The sequence below is a fragment of the Bos javanicus genome, chromosome 28 (assembly GCF_032452875.1).
Source record: "Bos javanicus breed banteng chromosome 28, ARS-OSU_banteng_1.0, whole genome shotgun sequence".
NCBI lineage: Eukaryota > Metazoa > Chordata > Mammalia > Artiodactyla > Bovidae > Bos > Bos javanicus.
In genome coordinates, this window is record NC_083895.1 from 6,178,646 (window position 1) to 6,199,169 (window position 20,524).

At 43.4% G+C, this 20,524-nt stretch overlaps 1 protein-coding gene across 4 annotated transcripts in view; it reads left to right on the top strand.

Moving 5' to 3' along the window:
• The window catches only part of DISC1 (DISC1 scaffold protein), a 425,923-nt gene that overhangs the window by 324,065 nt on the left and 81,334 nt on the right, over positions 1-20,524 (top strand). For all 4 annotated transcript variants that reach the window (XR_009734186.1, XR_009734185.1, XM_061404828.1 and 1 more), the window contains one exon: positions 7,714-7,774. Coding sequence is in view for 2 of the 4 variants with exons in the window: in XM_061404828.1 (XP_061260812.1) it covers positions 7,714-7,774 (61 nt within the window). In the remaining 2 variants the exon portion in view is untranslated. The remainder of the gene's footprint in view (positions 1-7,713; positions 7,775-20,524) is intronic.

The window sequence follows — 20,524 nt, forward strand, 5'->3', positions numbered from 1 at the left end:
CATGGACAGAGGAACCTGGAGGGCTACAGTCCATGGGGTTGTAAAAGTTGGACATGATTTGGTGACTGCACCACCACGGACAATTACTTTGTCTATACTCCTTGGCCTATACTACACACACACACACACACACACACACACACATATATATAATATACACACATGCATATATATCGCATATACATGTATATATGTGATATGTGTATATATATAAGACACACAATGGTAATGTATTTTATTCTGATATATTAGCAGTATTCTTCCCCACAGTTGATGTACAATTAGGTTTCCATCTTTTGATGGCTGTGTTTTGTAATTGCTAGTGCTCTTTGTAACTCTGACTTTTTACAGCAGTCTTTGGCCTGTCCTGAATTTAACATGTTTGAACACCGACTTCATTTTGTTGGCAGCCGAAATTTCACATGCATTTATTCAGTGTGCATTTCCTTACTCCTATTGCGTTATTTAAAATTGAGGTTGTGATTTGTAACAGTGGGCTCTGGAACTGTCCTTCACTAGCTGTGTGACTTTGGTCCCTTTGTTTCTCTACGCCCAAAATGAGGATAATAATGGCTGCTGCTGCTGCTGCTGCTGCTGCTAAGTCACTTCAGTCCAACTGCACGTCCGTTTTTTCCTGTTGTTCCCTCCCTGGATTTTGGTTGATGCTACTTCACTATTTCATCTCCGTGTCTGGCTTAATTACCCAAGTAAACAGAAGTGCTTCCGTTAGCTCATGCGGGAGAATGGCGCTTCAGGTGGTCAGAAGTTTCTCAGAATTCTGAAATTCTTCCTCTTTCACATCTTCCTTCTGGAAGATTTCACTAATGAGAGTTCATCTTATCTAAATTTGTCCTTGAATGATGATCTTTGAAATCTGATGATTTATTTTTGTAAAATGAGGTCCTACCTCACTTGTTACTTATTTTAGAAAACGTCAATAAAATGGGTAATGTTAGAGAAAATTTGTGATTGACGCTAAGCTGATGAGGTCCCTTTGCTTCCATTTTCAACTTTGAGGTTATATTGTACTCATCTCATGATGCTGTCCTTATTAACTGAGGTGGTGGGGCTGAAGCTCTTTGGAACCACTGCGTCATTCAGTCTCATGGCAGGTGTTACTCATTTCCCATGACAAATCCTCCTGTCCTTCTATTACACAAACAAAAGATCTAATACAATGAAACTCAGTTAGACCTTTTTCCACTTGGCATTCTCCTATCTTATCCTGAAAAGGACATTGCTGGTAGCTTGGTAATTTTTTTCATTAGACTTGTAGGGATATTTTTGAATCATCAGTTATGATGAAGATTTACAGAAAATGTTGCTATGCCCTCCAGGGAGTTGTCAATGTTAGCATCTGACTCCACCTTGCTCCCTGGGCCCCTCAAGGCCATGTCTCTTTTATACTTAAACAGTGCCTAGGCTAGTGTATTGCATGAAGTAGGACCCAAATTCCATTCCTGTAACATTGATTTGTGTTTGTGTCATGCACTCTGATAAATGTTTTTGCAGATTTTCTGTGTTTAATGATCAATTGGTTCTTATTTAATTGGATTCATAAAACTATTTCATTCTGATATTTTGGCCTGATTCTGGATTTCAGATTCCCTTAGCATGTGGGGAGGAGGAAGTGTTCCTGTCTCTTCCCCATCAGGATGCCTGGTGACCCCTGGTCTCCTTTTTCCTTTGGTACTCAGCTTCCCTTGGTGCTGAAACCATTTACCTCAGGTTGGCACTTGAACCCATGTGGCAGGATTCAAACCCAGTCAAAACCCAGGGTCTTCTGAGATCACAGACCTGGTTTCAGGATCTAATGAAGCTCAGGTTCTTTATGTCTCATCACAGAAGAATTCAGTGAGACAAAGTGATAGTAAGACGTGGATTTATTCAGAGAAAAACACACTCCACAGACACTGTGCAGGCCGTTGCAGAGGGTGAGTGTGGTGACCCTGAAATGTGGTGTGGTTAGTCTTTAGGGGCTGGGTAATATCATAGGCTAATGAGTCGGAGGATTATCCCAACTGTTTTGGGGAAGGGGTGGAGATTTCCAGGAACTGGGCCATGCCCACTTTTTGGTCTTCTGATAGTACCTTGGAATCGTCCTGGTGCCTCTGGGTGTGTCGTTCAGCTTGCTGATTGAGGATGACTTGTCTGCCATTTTGGATCCATTTGATTCTAATTGGCTTATGTTGTGTGCTTGGGCTGTATCATTCTTTCAGAAGTGCCCTGCTCCCTTCCTTCCTGTTTCAGCATCATCTTTGGTTCTTGGGACCTTGTCTCACCACCATTACTGTTCTCCGTGTCCCTGCTCTAAGATGCTGGGGAAAGGAAGGAGGAAGAGGGAGAGTGAGAAGAAAAGACGAGCTCTGTTCCCAGTGTGTCTGCAGGCATCTTTTAGGAAGTTAAAAACCTAAACTCCCCATCTGCAATCTGGGCCTCTCTGGGAAGGTGATGACTCAACCCAGGAATGAGTGAGCAAGGCTGGCCTGGGTGATGAGTCCAGGATCCAGCAAAAGCAATCAACACAACATCCTCTGCAGATGGCAGCCTCTGGGCAAGTGGACAAGATGTTCCTGTGGGTCCAGCAGGTCACTAACTAGAGCTTCAAGTGCTGAGATGACTCAAGTATTTACTGCCTGATTTCTTAACAAAATCATTTATAGGGTGTACCTCTGGATTATTTTGAACTTGAGAATATGGCTTTCTTGTCCTCAAGGGAGGTGCTATGAATTTTTGTCCCTTGGATAAAAGGTGCTATCACAGTATAATCATAGTTATATGGAATCATCAAGGTTTTCTTAAGTTACTCTCACTCCCAGTGTGATGACATCTTTCCTCCTTGCTTCAGTTGCCAGGGTCTTCCAAGTGTCCATCTGTAGTTCAGACCTTCTCCAAGGCTCATATATCCAACTTCATACTTGACAGCCCGGCTGGATATCTAATAAACCTAAATTTATCATATTCAAAATTGAACTCTTTTTTAAAGTTTTTCAATTGCTTTGATTTTTTTCCAGCTTTACTGAGGTGTAATTGACAACATGAGATATTTAAAGTGTACAATATGGTGTCTGATACACATTGTGTAAGAATTTCCCCTCATCGAGTTAATTAACACATATGTTTAATTAACACATATGTTTAAACATAACCTCATATGTTTACCTTTTTTTTTCTTTGATGAGAACACTTAAGTTCTACTTTCTTAGCAAATTTCAATCCACAATTAACTCTTGCTTGTCTCCTCAGATTGGTTTCACCTGAGATCTTCCCATCTTGGTTGATGGTAACCCTGTTTTTATTTCAGGAGCTCAGGGCAAAAATCTTGTACTACAGTCATTCTTGACGTGTTGGTTTTTTACACATGCAAATCCAGTCCATCAAGAACTCCCATTGTCTCTAAAGTATACCTAAAATCTGCCCCTTAGCACCACCTCCTGCTGATGCCCTTGTCTCAGTTCCCATCAGCTGACCTCCCTGTGTCGCTCTGATTCTCTCACTTGCTGCCAGGATCTGTTCTTGGCACAGCAACCAGGAGCCAATTTATTGCCATTCTTTTGCAGTGCTTTGCCATTTCTCTCAGAAGACCCCAAATCCTGACATACGCTTTCCAGTTACTAGAGCTATGGAACAAATTTTCCACCAACTTAATGACTACCAACTATGTCTTACATGCGCAAATTCTGTGAGTGAGGACTTTAGACAGGGAGCAGTGGAGATGGCTTGTCTCTGTTGCATGAAGTCTGGGTGCTCCCTGAGACTGAAAGGCCCAGATCATCTGAAAGCTCACTCATTCGCACATCTGGTGAGTGATGCAGGCTGTAGGCTGAGATCTTCGCCTGGCTTCCGGCCTGAACAACTCTGCATGGCTTCTCAGTGTGGCTTGGGCTTCCTCACAGCATGGTGGTTAGGTTCCTAGAAGGAGGAAAAACCCAGATTGGGCCCCTAACCTCAGAAGCTATATAGCATCCTTCCTGTTACACTCAACGGTGGGAACAGTCTTAGCCTGTTCCATTCAAGGGAAAGGAAATAGATTTTCCTGCTTAATGGAGAGTGGCCAAGCTCTAGAAGCATGTGGGGGGCCAGAAAGACAACTGTGGCTGTGTTTGGAAGTAGAGTCTGCCTCAGTAGCCTGTGATTGGACCTGGGCTCTTTCTCTGTCTGCATTGCTTTACCCTGGGGGACCTGCTGCTCAGGCCATGTGTGGCTGGGGCACTCAGGCAGACTCCTGCCTTGGCTGGCCCTCTGCAGCTTTGCCCTCCTCAGCTTGCCGGCTCATGTACTCCCCCCACCATCTTCATGCTTTTATTCGAATGTCAGCTGCTCAGCAGAGCCTACCCTGACCATCTTGTAGCCACATTCTGATCTCCTTCTCTTGCTTTATAATACTGACCACTCCCTAGTCATCTATGGAATGTTATATACTTATTATTACCCTCTAGAATGAAAGACCCAGGCATCTTTACTGATCCTGTTCACTGGTTTATACTCAGGGCTTACATAACAGTGTGTGGCACATAAAGACATAAAAGATGTGAAACAGAGCGTTTCTGGTTGGAATATTCTGAATTTGTGGTACTTATTCCTAATAAACCAGTGAGATCTCTGCTCTGAGGAACCATATCAGCCAGAACTGAATCCTCAGGTTGGCACACAATCTGACACATAGTAGAAACTGAAAACAAATGTTTAACTAATTTATTTGGAGAAAAATTTAGCACAACTTAACTTGTAGGTTTTCTTCTATTTCTTTGCACTGATCACTGAGGAAGGCTTTCTTATCTCTCCTTGCTATTCTTTGGAACTCTGCATTTAGATGGGTGTATCTTTCCCTTTCTCCTTTGCTTTTCTCTTCTCTTCTTTTCACAGCTATTTGTAAGGCCTCCTCAGACAGCCATTTATCAGTGCAAAGAAATAGAGGAAAATAATAGAAGGAAAGACTAAAGATATCTTCAAGAAAACTAGAGATATCAGGGAACATTTCATGCAGAGATGGGCTCAATAAGGACATAAATGATATTGACCTAACAGAAGCAGAAGATATTAAGAAGAGGTGGCAAGAATACACAGAAGAACTGTACAAAAAAGATCTTCACGACCCAGATAATCACAATGTTATGATCACTTGCCTAGAGCCAGACATCCTGGAATACAGAGTCAATTGGGCCTTAGGAAGCATCACTATGAACAAAGCTAGTGGAGGTGATGGAATTCCAGTTGAGCTATTTCAAATCCTAAAAGATGATGCTGTGAAAGTGCTGCACTCAGTATGCCAGCAAATTTGGAAAACTCAGCAGTGGCCACACAACTGGAAAAGGTCAGTTTTCATTCCAATCCCAAAGAAAGGCAATGCCAAAGAATGCTCAGACTACTGCACAATTGCACTCATCTCACATGCTAGTAAAGTAATGCTCAAAATTCTCCAAGCCAGGCTTCAGCAATACGTGAACCGTGAACTTCCTGATGTTCAAGCTGGTTTTAGAAAAGGCAGAGGAACCAGAGATCAAATTGCCAACATCCACTGGATTATCGAAAAAGCAGAGAGAGTTCCAGAAAAACATCTATTTCTGCTTTATTGGCTATGCCAAAGCCTTTGTGTGGATCACCACAAACTGTGGGAAATCCTTAAATACATGGGAATACCAGACCACCTGACCTGCCTTTTGAGAAATCTGTATGCAGGTCAGGAAGCAACAGTTAGAACTGGACATGGAACAACAGACTGGTTCCAAATCGGGAAAGGAGTACGTCAAGACTGTATATTGTCACTCTGCTTATTTAACTTATATGCAGAATACATCATGAGAAACGCTGGGCTGGATGAAGCACAAGCTGGAATCAATATTGCCAGGAGAGATATCAATAACCTCAGATATGCAGATGAAACCACCCTTATGGCAAAAAGCAAAGGAGAACTAAAGAGCCTCTTGATGAAAATGAAAGAGGAGAGTAAAAAAGTTGGTTTAAGCTCAACATTCAGAAAACTAAGATCATGGCATCCATTCCCATCATTTCATGGAAAATAGATGGGAAAACAGTGGAAACAATGATAGACTTTATTTTTGGGGGCTCCAAAATCACTGAAGATGGTGACTGCAGCCATTAAAATTAAAAGACACTCCTTGGAAGAAAAGTTATGACCAGCCTAGACAGCATATTAAAAAGCATATTACTTTGGCAGCAAAGGTCCATCTAGTCAAAGCTATGATTTTTCCAGCGGTCGTGTATGGATATGAGAGTTGGACTATTAAGAAAGCTGAGCGCCGAAGAATTGATGCTTTTGAACTGTGGTGTTGGAGAAGACTCTTGAGAGTCCCCTGGACTGCAAGGAGATCCAACCAGTCCATCCTAAAGGAAATCAGTCCTGAATATTCATTGGAAGGACTGATGTTGAAGCCGAAACTACAATATTTTGGCCACCGGGTGTGAAGAACTGACTCATTGGAAAAGACCCTGATGATGGGAAAGATTGAAGGTGGGAGGAGAAGGGGATGACAGAGGATGGGATGGTTGGATGGCATCACTGACTCAATGGATGTGAATTTGAGTAAACTCTAGGAGTTGGTGATGGACAGGGAGGCCTGACGTGCTACAGTCCATGGGGTGGCAAAGAGTCAGAAATGACTGACCAACTGAACTGAACTGACTGAACTTGTAGGTTGGTGCAGCACAAGTCAATAAAATAAGAGGCCAACTTAAACAATATATATTTCACTCTGTGTGTTTCTGTTTTAGCTATTAGCTATTAACAACTAATGAACCAGAACTTTTGTTGTATTCCCATCTAAATATTTGCTTTCTTGATGAGGAATTTTAAGTTACTTTTTCCAGTTTCCAGTACAGCCCCTGTACCTCAGTCTATATCAGAGCTTTCCCCCAATGTACCATATCTCCTTTACATTAGTAAAGTGCTTCTTTGGCCCATTGAACTTTGTGTGGGTGATAGTTTCTCGGTGGTGTTTGACTCTTTGTGAACCCATGGACTGTAGCCTACCAGGCTCCTCCGTCCATGAGATTTCCTAGACAAGAATACTGGAGTAGGTTGTCATTTCCTTCTCCAGGGGATCTTCCTCACCCAAGGATTAGACCTGGGTCTCCTGCATTGCAGGCAGATTCTTTACTGTGTGAGCCACCAGGGAAGCTTTAAGAGTAATCTATTCCTTCAGCATTTGGTGTAATGAGGCACTGAGTTTATCTCTAGGAGAAGCTGACCTCACAGCTTGGGAGCTGAGCAGTTAATGCCAACTTATTGGCTGGATCGGATTTCTATTTGAGTTTTAATGAAAGGGTCTGTAATCTTCAGCTACCACTGGTGAAGTTATCTGATTCATTGCTGAGATGGGTTGTTCTTCTCACTTTTATGCTCTTTCCCAAACTCTACACCAAGCACTTAGCTACCAAGTGGGCAGTGGGAGGGGCACAGAGTACAATGGGATCCACGCCAGACATGTAAAGAGCTGCCTTTGAAAGCTCGTGGTGAAAGGCCCCACACCTTTTCTCCTGACTCCAGCTCCAGTAGCACCTGGAGGCCTCAGACCCTTTCCAACTCATCCCTCCAGACAGCCCCTCCAGTGGCTTCGGGTGTTTTCCAAACATAGGATGTTATCACTGGCACCTTGACTGTGATCCTTTGAGTTTTGGCTTTTAGTTGAGCAGTTCTGGGTTTTGTTCAGTCTTTGACTCCAGTTGCATTCATTTTGGATTTTTGTTTTGCAGAAACCAGTGTGAAGGTGAATACTATGAAGTACATGGAAATGCTTGAGGAGAAACTGCACAGGTAAGGATGGTAATTTCTTCATCGCAGACTCAATGGTATGTCTGGATTCTTCATTGTAACAAAATTTAGTGAAAGCAAGGAAAAAGGCTAGCCAATTCTGTCATAAATTAGCAAAGTAAAACACACACAAAAAGGAGTTCTTTGAACCCCATAACAGAAGAATCAGGTGTCATACAAACATCTCCCAGCACGTTTTTCTTTTTATAAAATGTAAGTAGATTAAGAAGTTGAAAAGTGTCTGAGGGAGATCACAAGAGAGTTTTCATGTTTCAGAAGAAGAAGAAGAATCTTCCTTGGTATGTTCAATTCAGAATGTATGCCTTGGTCTGTCTTCCTGTTCTTTTAAATGTCTGAAGTGGGTGTTATGGATGTTGACCCGGCTTATATATGTTTTGGAACCATAGAAAAATGCACATCTTAAGTTCTGTTTTGAATCTTGAATCAAAACCAGCATGAAAATTCTTGTGCCTTTTTTTCTTAACTCAATTAGGCATTCAGATTTGAGACACATTAGGGATGCTGCAGCATGTCAAGATGCTTCTGGATTTTATGGATGTGCACTCATGAAAATAAATCCCAGCCACCAGGCTCTGTTCCTAATTAAGGAAACACGTACAAAAATGTAATACGTGCTTTCTTCCCTGGGACTCATTTAGCTTTATGGAAAATGTTTTGCTACTATTTTGGAAATTGTTAAATAACTCTTTAAATAGGCTATGCCTTAAACCTTTGTCTGCCAGGGTAATGCCGTTGGCTAAAATACTGCTTCTCCCTTAAGATGTTAAGAGGAGCTGCCTTGCTGAGCTCCGCTCTGCAGGGTGAATTCTAATGCGTGGAAAGCAGGTTCTTCCAGCCCCAGAGGTGCGGAGGAACCACGACAAAGGTAGTCAGTAGTGTGTATGGGGTGAGAGAGCGTGCAGGTAGGAGGCATCCTCTGAGAAGAGGTCTCTCCTTCTTAGAAAGGAGGTGCTCCCCTGGCTCAGGTGTGCTGCCCTGGCTGGCACCTGCTCTCCCACATGTTCTGCTGGGGAAGGTTTCTGCACATCCCTTTTGATCTTAACTCTAGTTATCATGCTTTAGCCATAAACAACACACACACACCAAGTGTTCTGTTAGGTGACTGGACGGTAGGTTGGGGTTGTAAGATGTGGGTATGGGTAGAGGGTGCCCATTTATTGTTCTTTTATTGGAGGATAATTGCTTTACAATGTTGTGTTGGTTTCTGCCATACAACACCGTGAATCAGTCATAATTATACGTATTCCCGCCTTCTTGAGTCTCCCTCCCCGCATACCACCCCCTTGGTCATCACAGAACGCCAACCTCACCTTCCTGTTCTTTAACAGTTTCCCACTAGTTATCTATTTTACACACGCTAGTATATGTCAGTTCCACTCTCTCAACATGCCCTGTCCTCTCCTTCCGCTACTGTATCCAACATCCATTCTCTGTATCTGCACCTCAATTCCTTTTCTGCAAATAGGTCCATCAGTACTGGTTTTCTGGATTCCATATGTATGTGTTAATATACTGTATTTGTTTTTCTGACTTACTTCATTCTCTGAAACAGGGTCTAGGTTCATCCACCTCACTACAACTGATTCAAATTCATTTCTTTTTATGACTGAGTAATATTCCATTATACATATGTAGCACATCTTCTTTATCCATTCATCTGTTGATGGATATCTGGGTTGCTTCCATGTCCTGGCTATTGTAAACAATACTGCAAAGCACACCTTTAAAAATTGCAACTCTATCACTTACCAGCTGCCTAACCTCAGGTAAGCACTCACCTACCTTCAGTTTCTTTATCTATAAAACTGATGGATGGGTGTGTGCATTTTATTGTTCACTGTATATAAAGCACTCTTATGGTCAACTGCCAACAAAGGTTCGTTCCTTTGCCTCCTGCTACTTTCAGACCTTCCTTGCCCTAATCATCAGACCGGCTGAACAGCCATGCACAGCATGCATCCTTTCCCCTCCAAGCCGGGCCCCTCTGCTGCGTATGCAGTCAGGGAACGGCCTTTCACCCAGCTGCTCGGGCCGTCCCACCTAACACCTGTGTGGAACCAGGACCTCCATTCACTACCCCTTCCCTCCTCTGCTCCTTGGAGTCAGTCAGTAGTCCTGCCACGTCAGCCCGTGTAGGATCCTCCTGCCTGCCTGCATTCACCGCACTAGTGTGGATCTCCCTGAATGACACTCACAGCTACTTTTTACATTTTTTTCTGTGTCCAATGTTGCCCTTTCTACCCCATTCTCCGTCTAATCTTGAGGGAGCATCTTAAAATACAAATCTGGTCCTTATGTATCCCCATCCTCCTAAGGATAAAAGTTACATGTCCCACCGTGGCTTCTGCCATTCTTCCGTGGGAAGAACGGTGGGACGGCCTCTGTGGAGGTCGTTTAGTATCAGCCATCATCACTGGTCGCCAGCCTACTCCATGCCTGCTGATTCCCTTATATTCCTCAATGCCACTGTGGTGTTTTTCTAGAGAGAACGTAATTCAGAATGGAAAATGGTCAAGGGACATTGTTCAGGGAAGAATTCGGTTGAACCACGTGAAATTACTGATATTAGACCATTTTGACCTAGAAAATGACAATTTCTTATGGTTCAACCAAGTATCTAGTGATCTGGAATCATCTGCAATAGGTCAGATGCTACGGCCTGAGACTGGCCAGTCTGCTTCCCCATGACGCACCAGCCCACGTGTGGACATGAGAACTCTCACCTCCTCCTTGGCATATGCTCCAGGGGGCTCTCTTATCTCCAACCTACCAGCCCTCCATCTGTATAAGCCTTGTTCATCCTTCATGTTTTAGACATCTTCTCTTTGAAGCCCTCCATAACTCCCCAGGACCAAGTCATATGCTTGCACTGAATTATTCTCATTTTCAAAGTGCTTAATGTCAGGTATGGAAGATTACATGTATTGTTCTGAATGTATCCTCAGTGATTTGATAGGTTAGAACAGTTTAGAGTGGCAAACGATATTTGCTGAATGAATAATTGAATAGACGAATGAATGCTGCCAATCTGTAGACACCTCGGTGTCATATCTGTCACCTCTCCAGCCTTGTGAATGCATGAAAGACAGATGTTTGTGACTTGGGATCCGTCAGCCATCTCCAGGGACCAGGATGGTGGCTGGCCATCTTCCAGCCTACTTCCTGAGGGTTCTTTCCATGACTGTTTCAAGTTTGAGGAGGTCTGGCCCACATTTTTTTGAACTGTTGTGGTGGAAACACATGAAGAGACAGGAGAAAAGGCAGTGGGGTCTGTGATCTCTAAGCAGTGGACAAAGGAGCAGACAGAGGCTGGGAACTGGTGTGCTCCCAGGGGCATGCTGGCGAATTACTGCTGCCTCAAAGCAGGAGGCCAGTCTGGGGGCCACAGAAGTGTGGTCATGGTTGGCCTCTCCCTCCCAACACAGAACCACCCTCCCTACCAGGCTTGATGAGTGATAGTTGGCACAATCCTGCTACAGTCAGTTCTTTCTAAGAGAATCAATGTTTTAAAGCACAAAAGCAGTTTTTAGCCCTTGCATTGGAGAAGGAAATGGCAACCCACTCCAGTGGTCTTGCCTGGAGAATCCCAGGGACGGGGAAGCCTGGTGGGCTGCCATCTATGGGGTCGCACAGAGTCGGACACAACTGAAGTGACTTAGCATAGCATAGCATGGTTTGCATCATGGTGGCTACTCAATTAATATTGCAAGATGTTAACAAAAGCAAGGTGATAGATGCTGATGAAAATCTTTGTTTTTTATTTGCAGTGTTTGTAGTGTCTCTTGAACTTACAGGGGTTTAGAAGGACAGTCGCTGATGAATGAATGAACTGCTCATTTCCCGTTAGAAAGTTGTTGAGGACACACTTTATCATCAGTGTCACCACGAGATTTGGATCTGGCCAGTCATGATTTTAGGGCTTCCCTAGTGGCCCAGTTGGTAAAGAATCTGCCTGCAGTGCAGGAGACCTGGATTTGATCCCTGAGGCAGGAAGATTCCCTGGAGAAGGAAATGGCAACCCACTCCAGTATTCTTGCCTGGAGAATCCCATGAACAAAGGAGCCTGGCCGGCTGCAGTCTATAGGGGTTGCAAGAGTTGGACACGACTTGGCGACTAAACTACCACAGTCATGATTTTGGAGACACACCTAAATGACAACAACATCTTTGGTGAGACCTGGTCACTCAGGTACTGAGACAAACTGGGGTGGGTTCAATGTCCTTCTCTCTATCAAGAAAGTCAAATGAATCAGAAATTAGGAAATAACTGACGCTGTCAGCAGCCCAAAGGGATCTCCTCACAGTACAGAACGAAGGCAATGGCACCCCACTCCAGTACTCTTGCCTGGAAAATCCCATGGATGGAGGAGCCTGGTGGGCTGCCGTCCGTGGGGTCGCTAAGAGTCAGACACGACTGAGCGACTTCACTTTCACTTTTCACTTTCATGCATTGGAGAAGGAAATGGCAACCCACTCCAGTGTTCTTGCCTGGAGAATCCCAGGGACAGGGGAGCCTGATGGGCTGCCGTCTATGGGGTCGCATGGAGTTGGACACGACTGAAGCGACTTAGCAGCAGTAGCAGCAGCAGTATATAGTAAACGAATAATTTGCCTTTTGATAATCTGAGTTACATAAAAAAGGGAATTTCCCTCTAAATTTGAATGCTCATAAAAGCATTAAGATTTTTTAAAAACCTGGTTTTTAAAACCGTGATTTTATTTGCTGTCAGTGTTAACGCTGCCAAATATTTGATGCACCTAAAATTATCTCAATTATGTTATTTCATATGCTCTGAATGTCTATTCCATCAAGTATAGTTGTAAATAGGTCAATAGTAAAATCATTATTTGTAAATTACACCCATAAACTCTTTATTTCATGTAACATACATGAAACTAACATGCGTTCTCAGTCCTGTCCAACTCTTAGCGACCCCATGGACTGTAGCCTGCCAGGCTCCTCTGTCAATGGGATTTTTCAGGCAACAATATTGGAGTGGGTTGCCATTTCCTCCTCCAGGGATATATACACATATGTGGGTTTATATACACATACACAAACATACAATCTTGCATTTGAAGAATAAACATTTCATAGTTATTATATTTATTTGGAAAATTCCCTTTTAGTAACATGGCACTGAATGAAAACTCATGGATAAGAAGCAGGTGATATTCTTTGCTTTACATCCAACCTTATGATAGGGGTTATTTGGAGGCTGGGGAGAATCTGGCTTATTATTTCTCTATCAGTGAAAGGCAGAGAAACTACAAACCTCTGGCAAATACACCTGTTCTCAAGAAGAAAATGAACTGATGACAAAAAATCTGAGTTCTAAGTTAGGTGCATGTATGTTGCTGCTCCCTGTTCTACAAAGGAGATGGGATTTGTGGATTTTCCCTCACCTGTTTCAGAGGTGTCCCACCTCCACCTTCTCTACAGCCAAGGAACCAGGAGGGTGGCTGCTGTCAGTTACAGGGATCATGGTCATTTCACAGACCCACTCCCTCTGGGATTTCCCCTCCGTTCCCACTGCTGCTGCTCATTAAAGCATGTAATACCTCCTTCCTCCTGTCCCCCTACGCCCTGATTCAGTACACTCTGCCTCAGCAGCCAAAGTGACTTTGTTACTGCTCTGCTTACAATCCTTCTAGGCTCTTTTGCATCTGGCATAAATCCCACAATCCCCATCCAGGCTCCCAGGGCTCCCCACGAGGGGACTTCAGCCTGCTGTCCACCTTGTCACTGTGATCCCCACCCTCACTGGGTGCTCAGTGCTCCAGAGGAACCTGTGCTCTCAGTTCCCCAATTCACCCCCAGCAGCATTTTTGGGAAGTCCTCCCATGCCGGCTTCTGGGTGCACACTCACCCCCAGACTCAGTACAATACCTCTTCTCTCCAGGGCCTCTCTGGCCTCTTCTTGCTTCCTTCTTGCTTCCCACAATGGGAGTCACTTATAGCAATCTGTTGCATTGACTTCTGTTTTATTCTCTTGGACTGTGAGCTCCTTGAGAATGAATGGGTTCCAGGCCAAGCTTGCTTTGTGTTCCAAATGGCTGGCATGCTGTTTGGCATGGGGTAAATATTCAATAAAATTAAGAACGCAAGAGTGGATAGATAAATAGCTATTGTATCTTAAAATGTTATTTTCAACTATTCGATTCAAAAAATTAAGGCAGCCTAAGAAGATGCAATGCTCCATAAATCCATTTGTCTTGCCATAAAATCTTCAGTTCAGTTCAGTCACTCAGTCGTGTCCGACTCTTTTTGACCCCATGAATCGCAGCACGCCAGGCCTCCCTATCCATCACCATCTCCCAGAGTTCACTCAGACTCACGTCCATCGAGTCAGTGATGCCATCCAGCCATCTCATCCTCTGTCGTCCCCTTCTCCTCCTGCCCCCAATCCCTCCCAGCATCAGGGTCTTTTCCAATGAGTCAACTCTTCACATGAGGTGGCCAAAGTACTGGAGTTTCAGCTTTAGCATCACTCCTTCCAAAGAAATCCCAGGGCTGATCTCCTTCAGAATGGACTGGTTGGATCTCCTTGCAGTCCAAGGGACTCTCAAGAGTCTTCTCCAACACCACAGTTCAAAAGCATCAATTCTTCAGCGCTCAGCCTTCTTCACAGTCCAACTCTCACATCCATACATGACCACAGGAAAAACCATAGCCCTGACTAGACGGACCTTTGTTGGCAAAGTAATGTCTCTGCTTTTGAATATGCTATCTAGGTTGGTCATAACTTTCCTTCCAAGGAGTAAGTGTCTTTTAATTTCATGGCCGCAGTCATTTTGGAGCCCCAAAAGAATAAAGTCTGACACTGTTTCCACTGTTTCCCCATCTATTTCCCATGAAGTGATGAGACCGGATGCCATGATCTTCGTTTTCTGAATGTTGAACTTTAAGCCAACTTTTTCACTCTCCACTTTCACTTTCATCAAGAGGCTTTTTAGGTCCTCGGGGAAAAATCTACTCTTAACAAGTCTTCTCCACTTCTTCTTACTCCTTAGGTTATTGTTTCCAGAGGTATTGTAGTAATTAAGCATGATATTTTGGCTTCACTCATTTTCACTTACAGCTGAACCTTGCTTGAATTTCTGTTTTCTCAATTATTATTATTTGGGGGTTATATTTGTTCATTTGTTTTATTTTTTAGATTCCACATAAAAGTGAAAGCATACAGAATTTATCTTTTTCCATCTGACCTATTTCACTAAGCATAATACCAACCCAACCTCCGCCCGGCATGCTCCATACATGTTGCAAATGGCCAAATTTCATTCTTTTTTAATGGCTGAGTAATATTCTATTGTATATAGAAGATGTGGTATCTGTTTTCTCAAATATCACATATTCTCTCTTAACTGTCTTTCTCAAAGAGGCAAAAGGAATGTTCAGAGGTCTTGTAGATGAGTTTCATTTTCATTGATTCTATGTTTTCAGTTCAGTTCAGCCACTCAGTCACGTCCGACTCTTGGTGACCCCATGCACTACAGCACGCCAGGCTTTCCTGTCTGTCACCAACTTCCGGAGTTTGCTCAAACTCATGTCCATTGAGTTGGTGATGCCATCCAACCATCTCATCCTCTGTCGACCCCTTCTTCTTTCCCAATCTTCAATCTTTCCCAGCATCAGGTTCTTTTCCAGTGAGTCAGTTCTTCACATCAGGTGGCCAAAGTATTGGAGCTTCAGCTTCAGCATCAGTCCTTCCAATGAATATTCAGGACTGATTTCCTTTAGGATTGACTGGTTGGATCTCCTTGCAGTCCAAGGGACTCTCAAGAGTCTTCTCCAACACCACAGTTCAAAAGCATCAATTCTTTGGTGCTCAGTTTTCTTAGTAGTCCAACTCTCACATCCATACATGACTACTGGAAAAACAATAGGTTTGACTAGATGGACCTTTGTTGGCAAAGTAATGTCTCTGCTTTTTAATATGCTGTCTAGGTTGGTCATAACTTTCCTTCCAAGGAGCAAGTGTCTTTTAATTTCATGGCTTTAGTCACCATCTGCAGTGATTTTGGAGCCCAAGAAAATAAAGTCTGTCACTGTTTTTATTGTTTCCCCATCTATTTCCCATGAAGTGATGGGACCGGATGCCGTGACCTTTGTTTTTTGAAGGTTGAGTTTTAAGCCAGCTTTTTCACTCTTCCTTTTCACTTCCATGGAGAAGCTCTTTAGTTCTTCTTCGCTTTCTGCCATAAGGGTGGTGTCGTCTGTGTATGTGAGGTTATTGATATTTCTCCCAACTTTTATCTTGTATCTAAACATGTATGGAAGTAATTTATCATTGTCCAATGGTCAGCTCACCTTTGTGGCTCGTGGGCACCAAGCCCTCCACCCTAAGGCTCTGCTTAGACTTGTGGAATCTCTTGTATACATTCCTGATAGTAAAATTTCTCCTTTTTCTACATTTCCCCCCCAAAGTTAGACGTTAAAAGCTGCCACAAAATATAGGTGCAGCTTAGTGGATTATAGGTTGTTTCCTTGTACTGTTCTGCGTTTCTCAAGTAGGTTTTTTTTTTGAATATGCATACTTTCACAATCAGAGAAGAAAGCAGAAAAATCATTAAAGTCTGTTTCGAATATGGCAGTAATTAGATACTTTTTTTTTATAGGCCTTCTTAGCATGAGAGGGACAATCAAAAACTCCTTGATCTTATTTACTTAGAGACTGATATATTTTTCCAAAGGTGGTTTGGTTCTTTTTTTAAAATTAATGTTTACTTTCTGTTTATCTTGCAATTTCAATATATTCAGCCTACAGGGAAGTGGTAGCTCAGGGAATTCACTCTGCCTGGTGGCTAGCAGGGAGAGGAGCTCTGTAGTGGCTCCAGCCTGGACCCTACCACCTTCCTAGCTTGTCTGTCTGGACAGCTCTGCCTTCAGCCCAGTCATTTGTGGGCAAAGCTGTCCTGTGTTCTAAGCCAACACAGTGTACCATGTGGAGGACATCAGGAGACTAAGGCATCATTTCTGTGCCCACAGGGCGTGCCATCTGGAGGGGGAGCAGCACTGTCCACATGCACCTCAGGGTTTAAAGTGTGCTTCCTCACCTGAGGCTCCAGGAACCCATCAGTCAAGGCTAAAAGCAAGTGTTGGTGACCAGGTGCCCACCGTCTCAGGAAGATGGGAATTAGGGCTGAAGATGGGGTCTCTAGAACACTTGTTTCCATGACAGCTGCATATGAGACAGTCCCCTAGGATGTGGGGAGAACACGTTCGCACTTATGTTTCACTTTTTCATTTCACTCATTTAAGTTTTGTCTTTGAACATGTTTTATATGTGTAGTGGTTGTTGTTGTTTTTAAGTTGCTCAGTCGTATCTGACTCTTTGCAACCCCATGGACTGCAGCACGCCAGGCTTCCCTGTCTTTCACTATCTCCTGGAGTTTGCTCAAATTCATGTCCATTGAGTCGGTGATGCTATCTAACCATCTCATCCTCTGCCGCCCTCTTCTTCTTTTACCTTTAATCTTTCCCAGCATCAGGGTCTTTTCCAATGAGTCCGCTCGTCGCATCCGTTGGCCAGTGTATTGGCGCTTCAGTGTATAGCGGTGCCTGCATACAATTTATTAAATGTGCGAGTGCATATTTGTCATTTTCTCACTGATGAGTGCCTGCATAAAAAAAAAAAAAATCAGAGACAGTGCTGAATTAGTGTTCACTTATTTTCCAAAACTGAGTCCGATGTCACATTCAGTATATGACCATGCTATGCAGCAACCCTCTTTGTCTTCACATCCGCAGAGGAAAAAAGGAGTTAATTCTGTAAGAGTAGAGCCAACTCTCAGATGACACAAAGAAGATGAAAGAGGTATGGGGAGGGAGGAGGGAGGAGGGTTCAGGATGGGGAACACATGTATACCTGTGGCGGATCCATTTCGATATTTGGCAAAACTAATACAATATTGTAAAGTTTAAAAATAAAATAAAATAAAAAAAAAAAAGAAGATGAAACAGGCAGAGGCATGCAGACAGAAAGGGCAGGATTACAAACAGCATGAGAGAGGGATTTAAAATGTGGAGCTGTTGTTAACTCAGGCAGGAATTCAGGAGCCTTGTTCAGGTGTGTGGTCCTCAAGAGCATAATAGCTGACGGCCCAGGCGGCCGCTTATCCGGGGAGTGTGGTCCACACTTGACTGAGCGTCACTTGCTTCCCAACAGGAGTTTAACAATGAACAGAATTCTTTGGGGTTCCACATAGAATGTTCTTTATTCTGAATTATGCAAGGCGATTTTGACGTTTCTGTGCACCTGGAACAATCCATTTTCAACCCACATTGACCTTATTTCAAAGGCTGTTGAGGGAAGTGACTGTAAGAAGTGGCAGCCAGCAGACAGGCGACCGGCTGCCATGGGAACCCCTGCCCCCCAGGTGCAAAGAGAGAGAGAGCTGAATGCCCCCGTCTGCATTTTGCACTTTGGTTTTATTGTTTTGCTTCTGACCTTGGCCTTCCTCCTCCCCTTCTTGACAGGCACAAGTCAGACATGCTCCTCTCTCCTCAGACCTCACTGCTTCTCCACGGCCTCGTGCTGTTTGTTCCTCCTCCGTCTCGGGAAGGCAGGGTCTCAGCTTCTCTCTTTTCCCGCCTCGGTTTGCCGTGTCCCTCCTGTGTTCACCTCCGGCCTCAGCTGGGAGCTGTTTGTGTTTGCGTCAGCTGGATTTCTTTCCTCTTTGTCTGTCTTCGTCCATCTCTCGGTCTTTGTCTCTTTGTCTCTCTGTGTGTCTCTCTGTCTCTCTCTGCTTTCCTCTGTCTCTCTCTGTTCCTTTGTCTCTTCATGCTCTGTCTCTCTATCACTCTGTTTCTTTCTCTGCTTCCTTCTGTGTTGTGCTCAGTTACTCAGTCATGTCTGACCCTTTGCAACCCCATGGACTGTAGCCCACCAGGCTCCTCTGTCCATGGAATTCTCCAGGCAAGAACACTGGAGTGGGTTGTCATCTCCTCCTCCAGGAGATCTAGCCAACTTAGGAATTGAACCTGCATCTCCTGCCTTGTCAGGCAGCTTCTTTACCACTGTGCCACCTGGGAAGCTCCCATACTACACTTGATCTTAGTTTCTATCTCTCTCTGTTTCTCTGTCTCTCTATCTCTGTCGCTTTATCTCTCTGTGTCTCTTTGTCACTCTGTCTCTCTCTGCCTCTCCCTATCTCTCTCTGCCTCTGCCTCCTTACTAGCAGAAGGAGACGTATAGTGTGCAGAGGCTAGGAAGTAAAGATATCACCCCTTTCATTCCTGCCTGTTGTGCCATCTCTCTCCTGCATTGACTCCTGTCTATCCATTCCAGACTGTATTAAGGAGGTGCTGCCCACAGTGTTTCCATCCTCTGGCTCCTGTCTTGTCTCCTGTCTATTTCTTGCCTGTCCTTCAACTGCACTGTCTTGGGACATGAACTTCCTTTTTGTGTCCATGTTCTGCCTTCTCACATCAGTTGCCCGCTTGGGGCTCTGTCTGTCCACCCAGAAGATGCTGTGACTTCATCCACTGTGGACAGAGATACTTTAGCAAGTCCATGTTTCCTTCTAAAACCAGATGGGTTGATCTGACACATCATAGACACTAAAGCCTTCATGGAAATATTCGTTGTTAGATTTGCCCACTTTTGAATATTGAAACAATTTGGTTATACTATCTAATTTTCCAGGGGAGACAAGGATCTAGAATATCTTACTATTTTGAGGGGACTTTGCTAGTGGTTAAAAAATCCACCTTGCAGTGCAGAGGACATGGGTTTGATCCCAGGTTGGGGAACTGAGATCCCACGTGTTGAGAAACAGCTAAACCCAAATGCAACATCTATATTGCGCATCTGTGCTGCAACAAAAGAAAGGTCCTGTGTGCTGCAACCAAGACCCAAGGCAGCTAAATAAATAAATATTAGAAAAAATTAAATAAAATACCTTACTATTTTGAGATTCAAACTGATAAGACATCTTAAAGCACTTAATTCTACAAAGGTCTGTATAATCTTTAACATGTAACCATTGATCTTTCGCATCAAGGAACTACTCTTTACTTTCTGCCATTAGGGTGGTATCATCTGTGTATCTAAAGTTGTTGATATTTCTCTACGCAAACTTGATTCGAGCTTGTGATTCATTCAGCTTGGCATTTTGCATGATGTACTCTGCATATAAGTTATATAAGCAGGGTGAAACTATACAGCCTTGATATCCTTTTTTTCCCAATTTTGAACAAATCTATTGTTCCATGTCTGATTCTAACTGTTGCTTCTTGACTTGCACACAGGTTTCTCTCTCTCTCTCACACACATACACACACACACACACACACATATATATCCTTTTTCAGATTTTTTTTTTCATTATAGGTTATTACACGATATTGAAATAGTTCCCTTTGCTATACAGTAGGACCTTGTTGTTTATCTATTCTATATATAGTAGTGTATATCTGTTAACCCCAAATTCCCAATTTATCCTTTCCCCTTTTGGTAACCATAAGTTTGTTATATATTTCTGTGAATCTGTTTCTGTTTCATAAATAAGTTTATTTGTATCCCTTTTTTAGATTCTACAAACAAGTGATATCATATTTGTCTTTCTCCATCTGACTTACTTCATTTAGTATGATAATCTCTAGGCCCATACATGTTGCTGCAAATAGCATTATTTCATTCATTTTTATGGCTAAGTAGTTGGCACCCCGGAGAAGGCAATGGCAAGCCACTCCAATACTCTTGCCTAGAAAATCCCATGGATGGA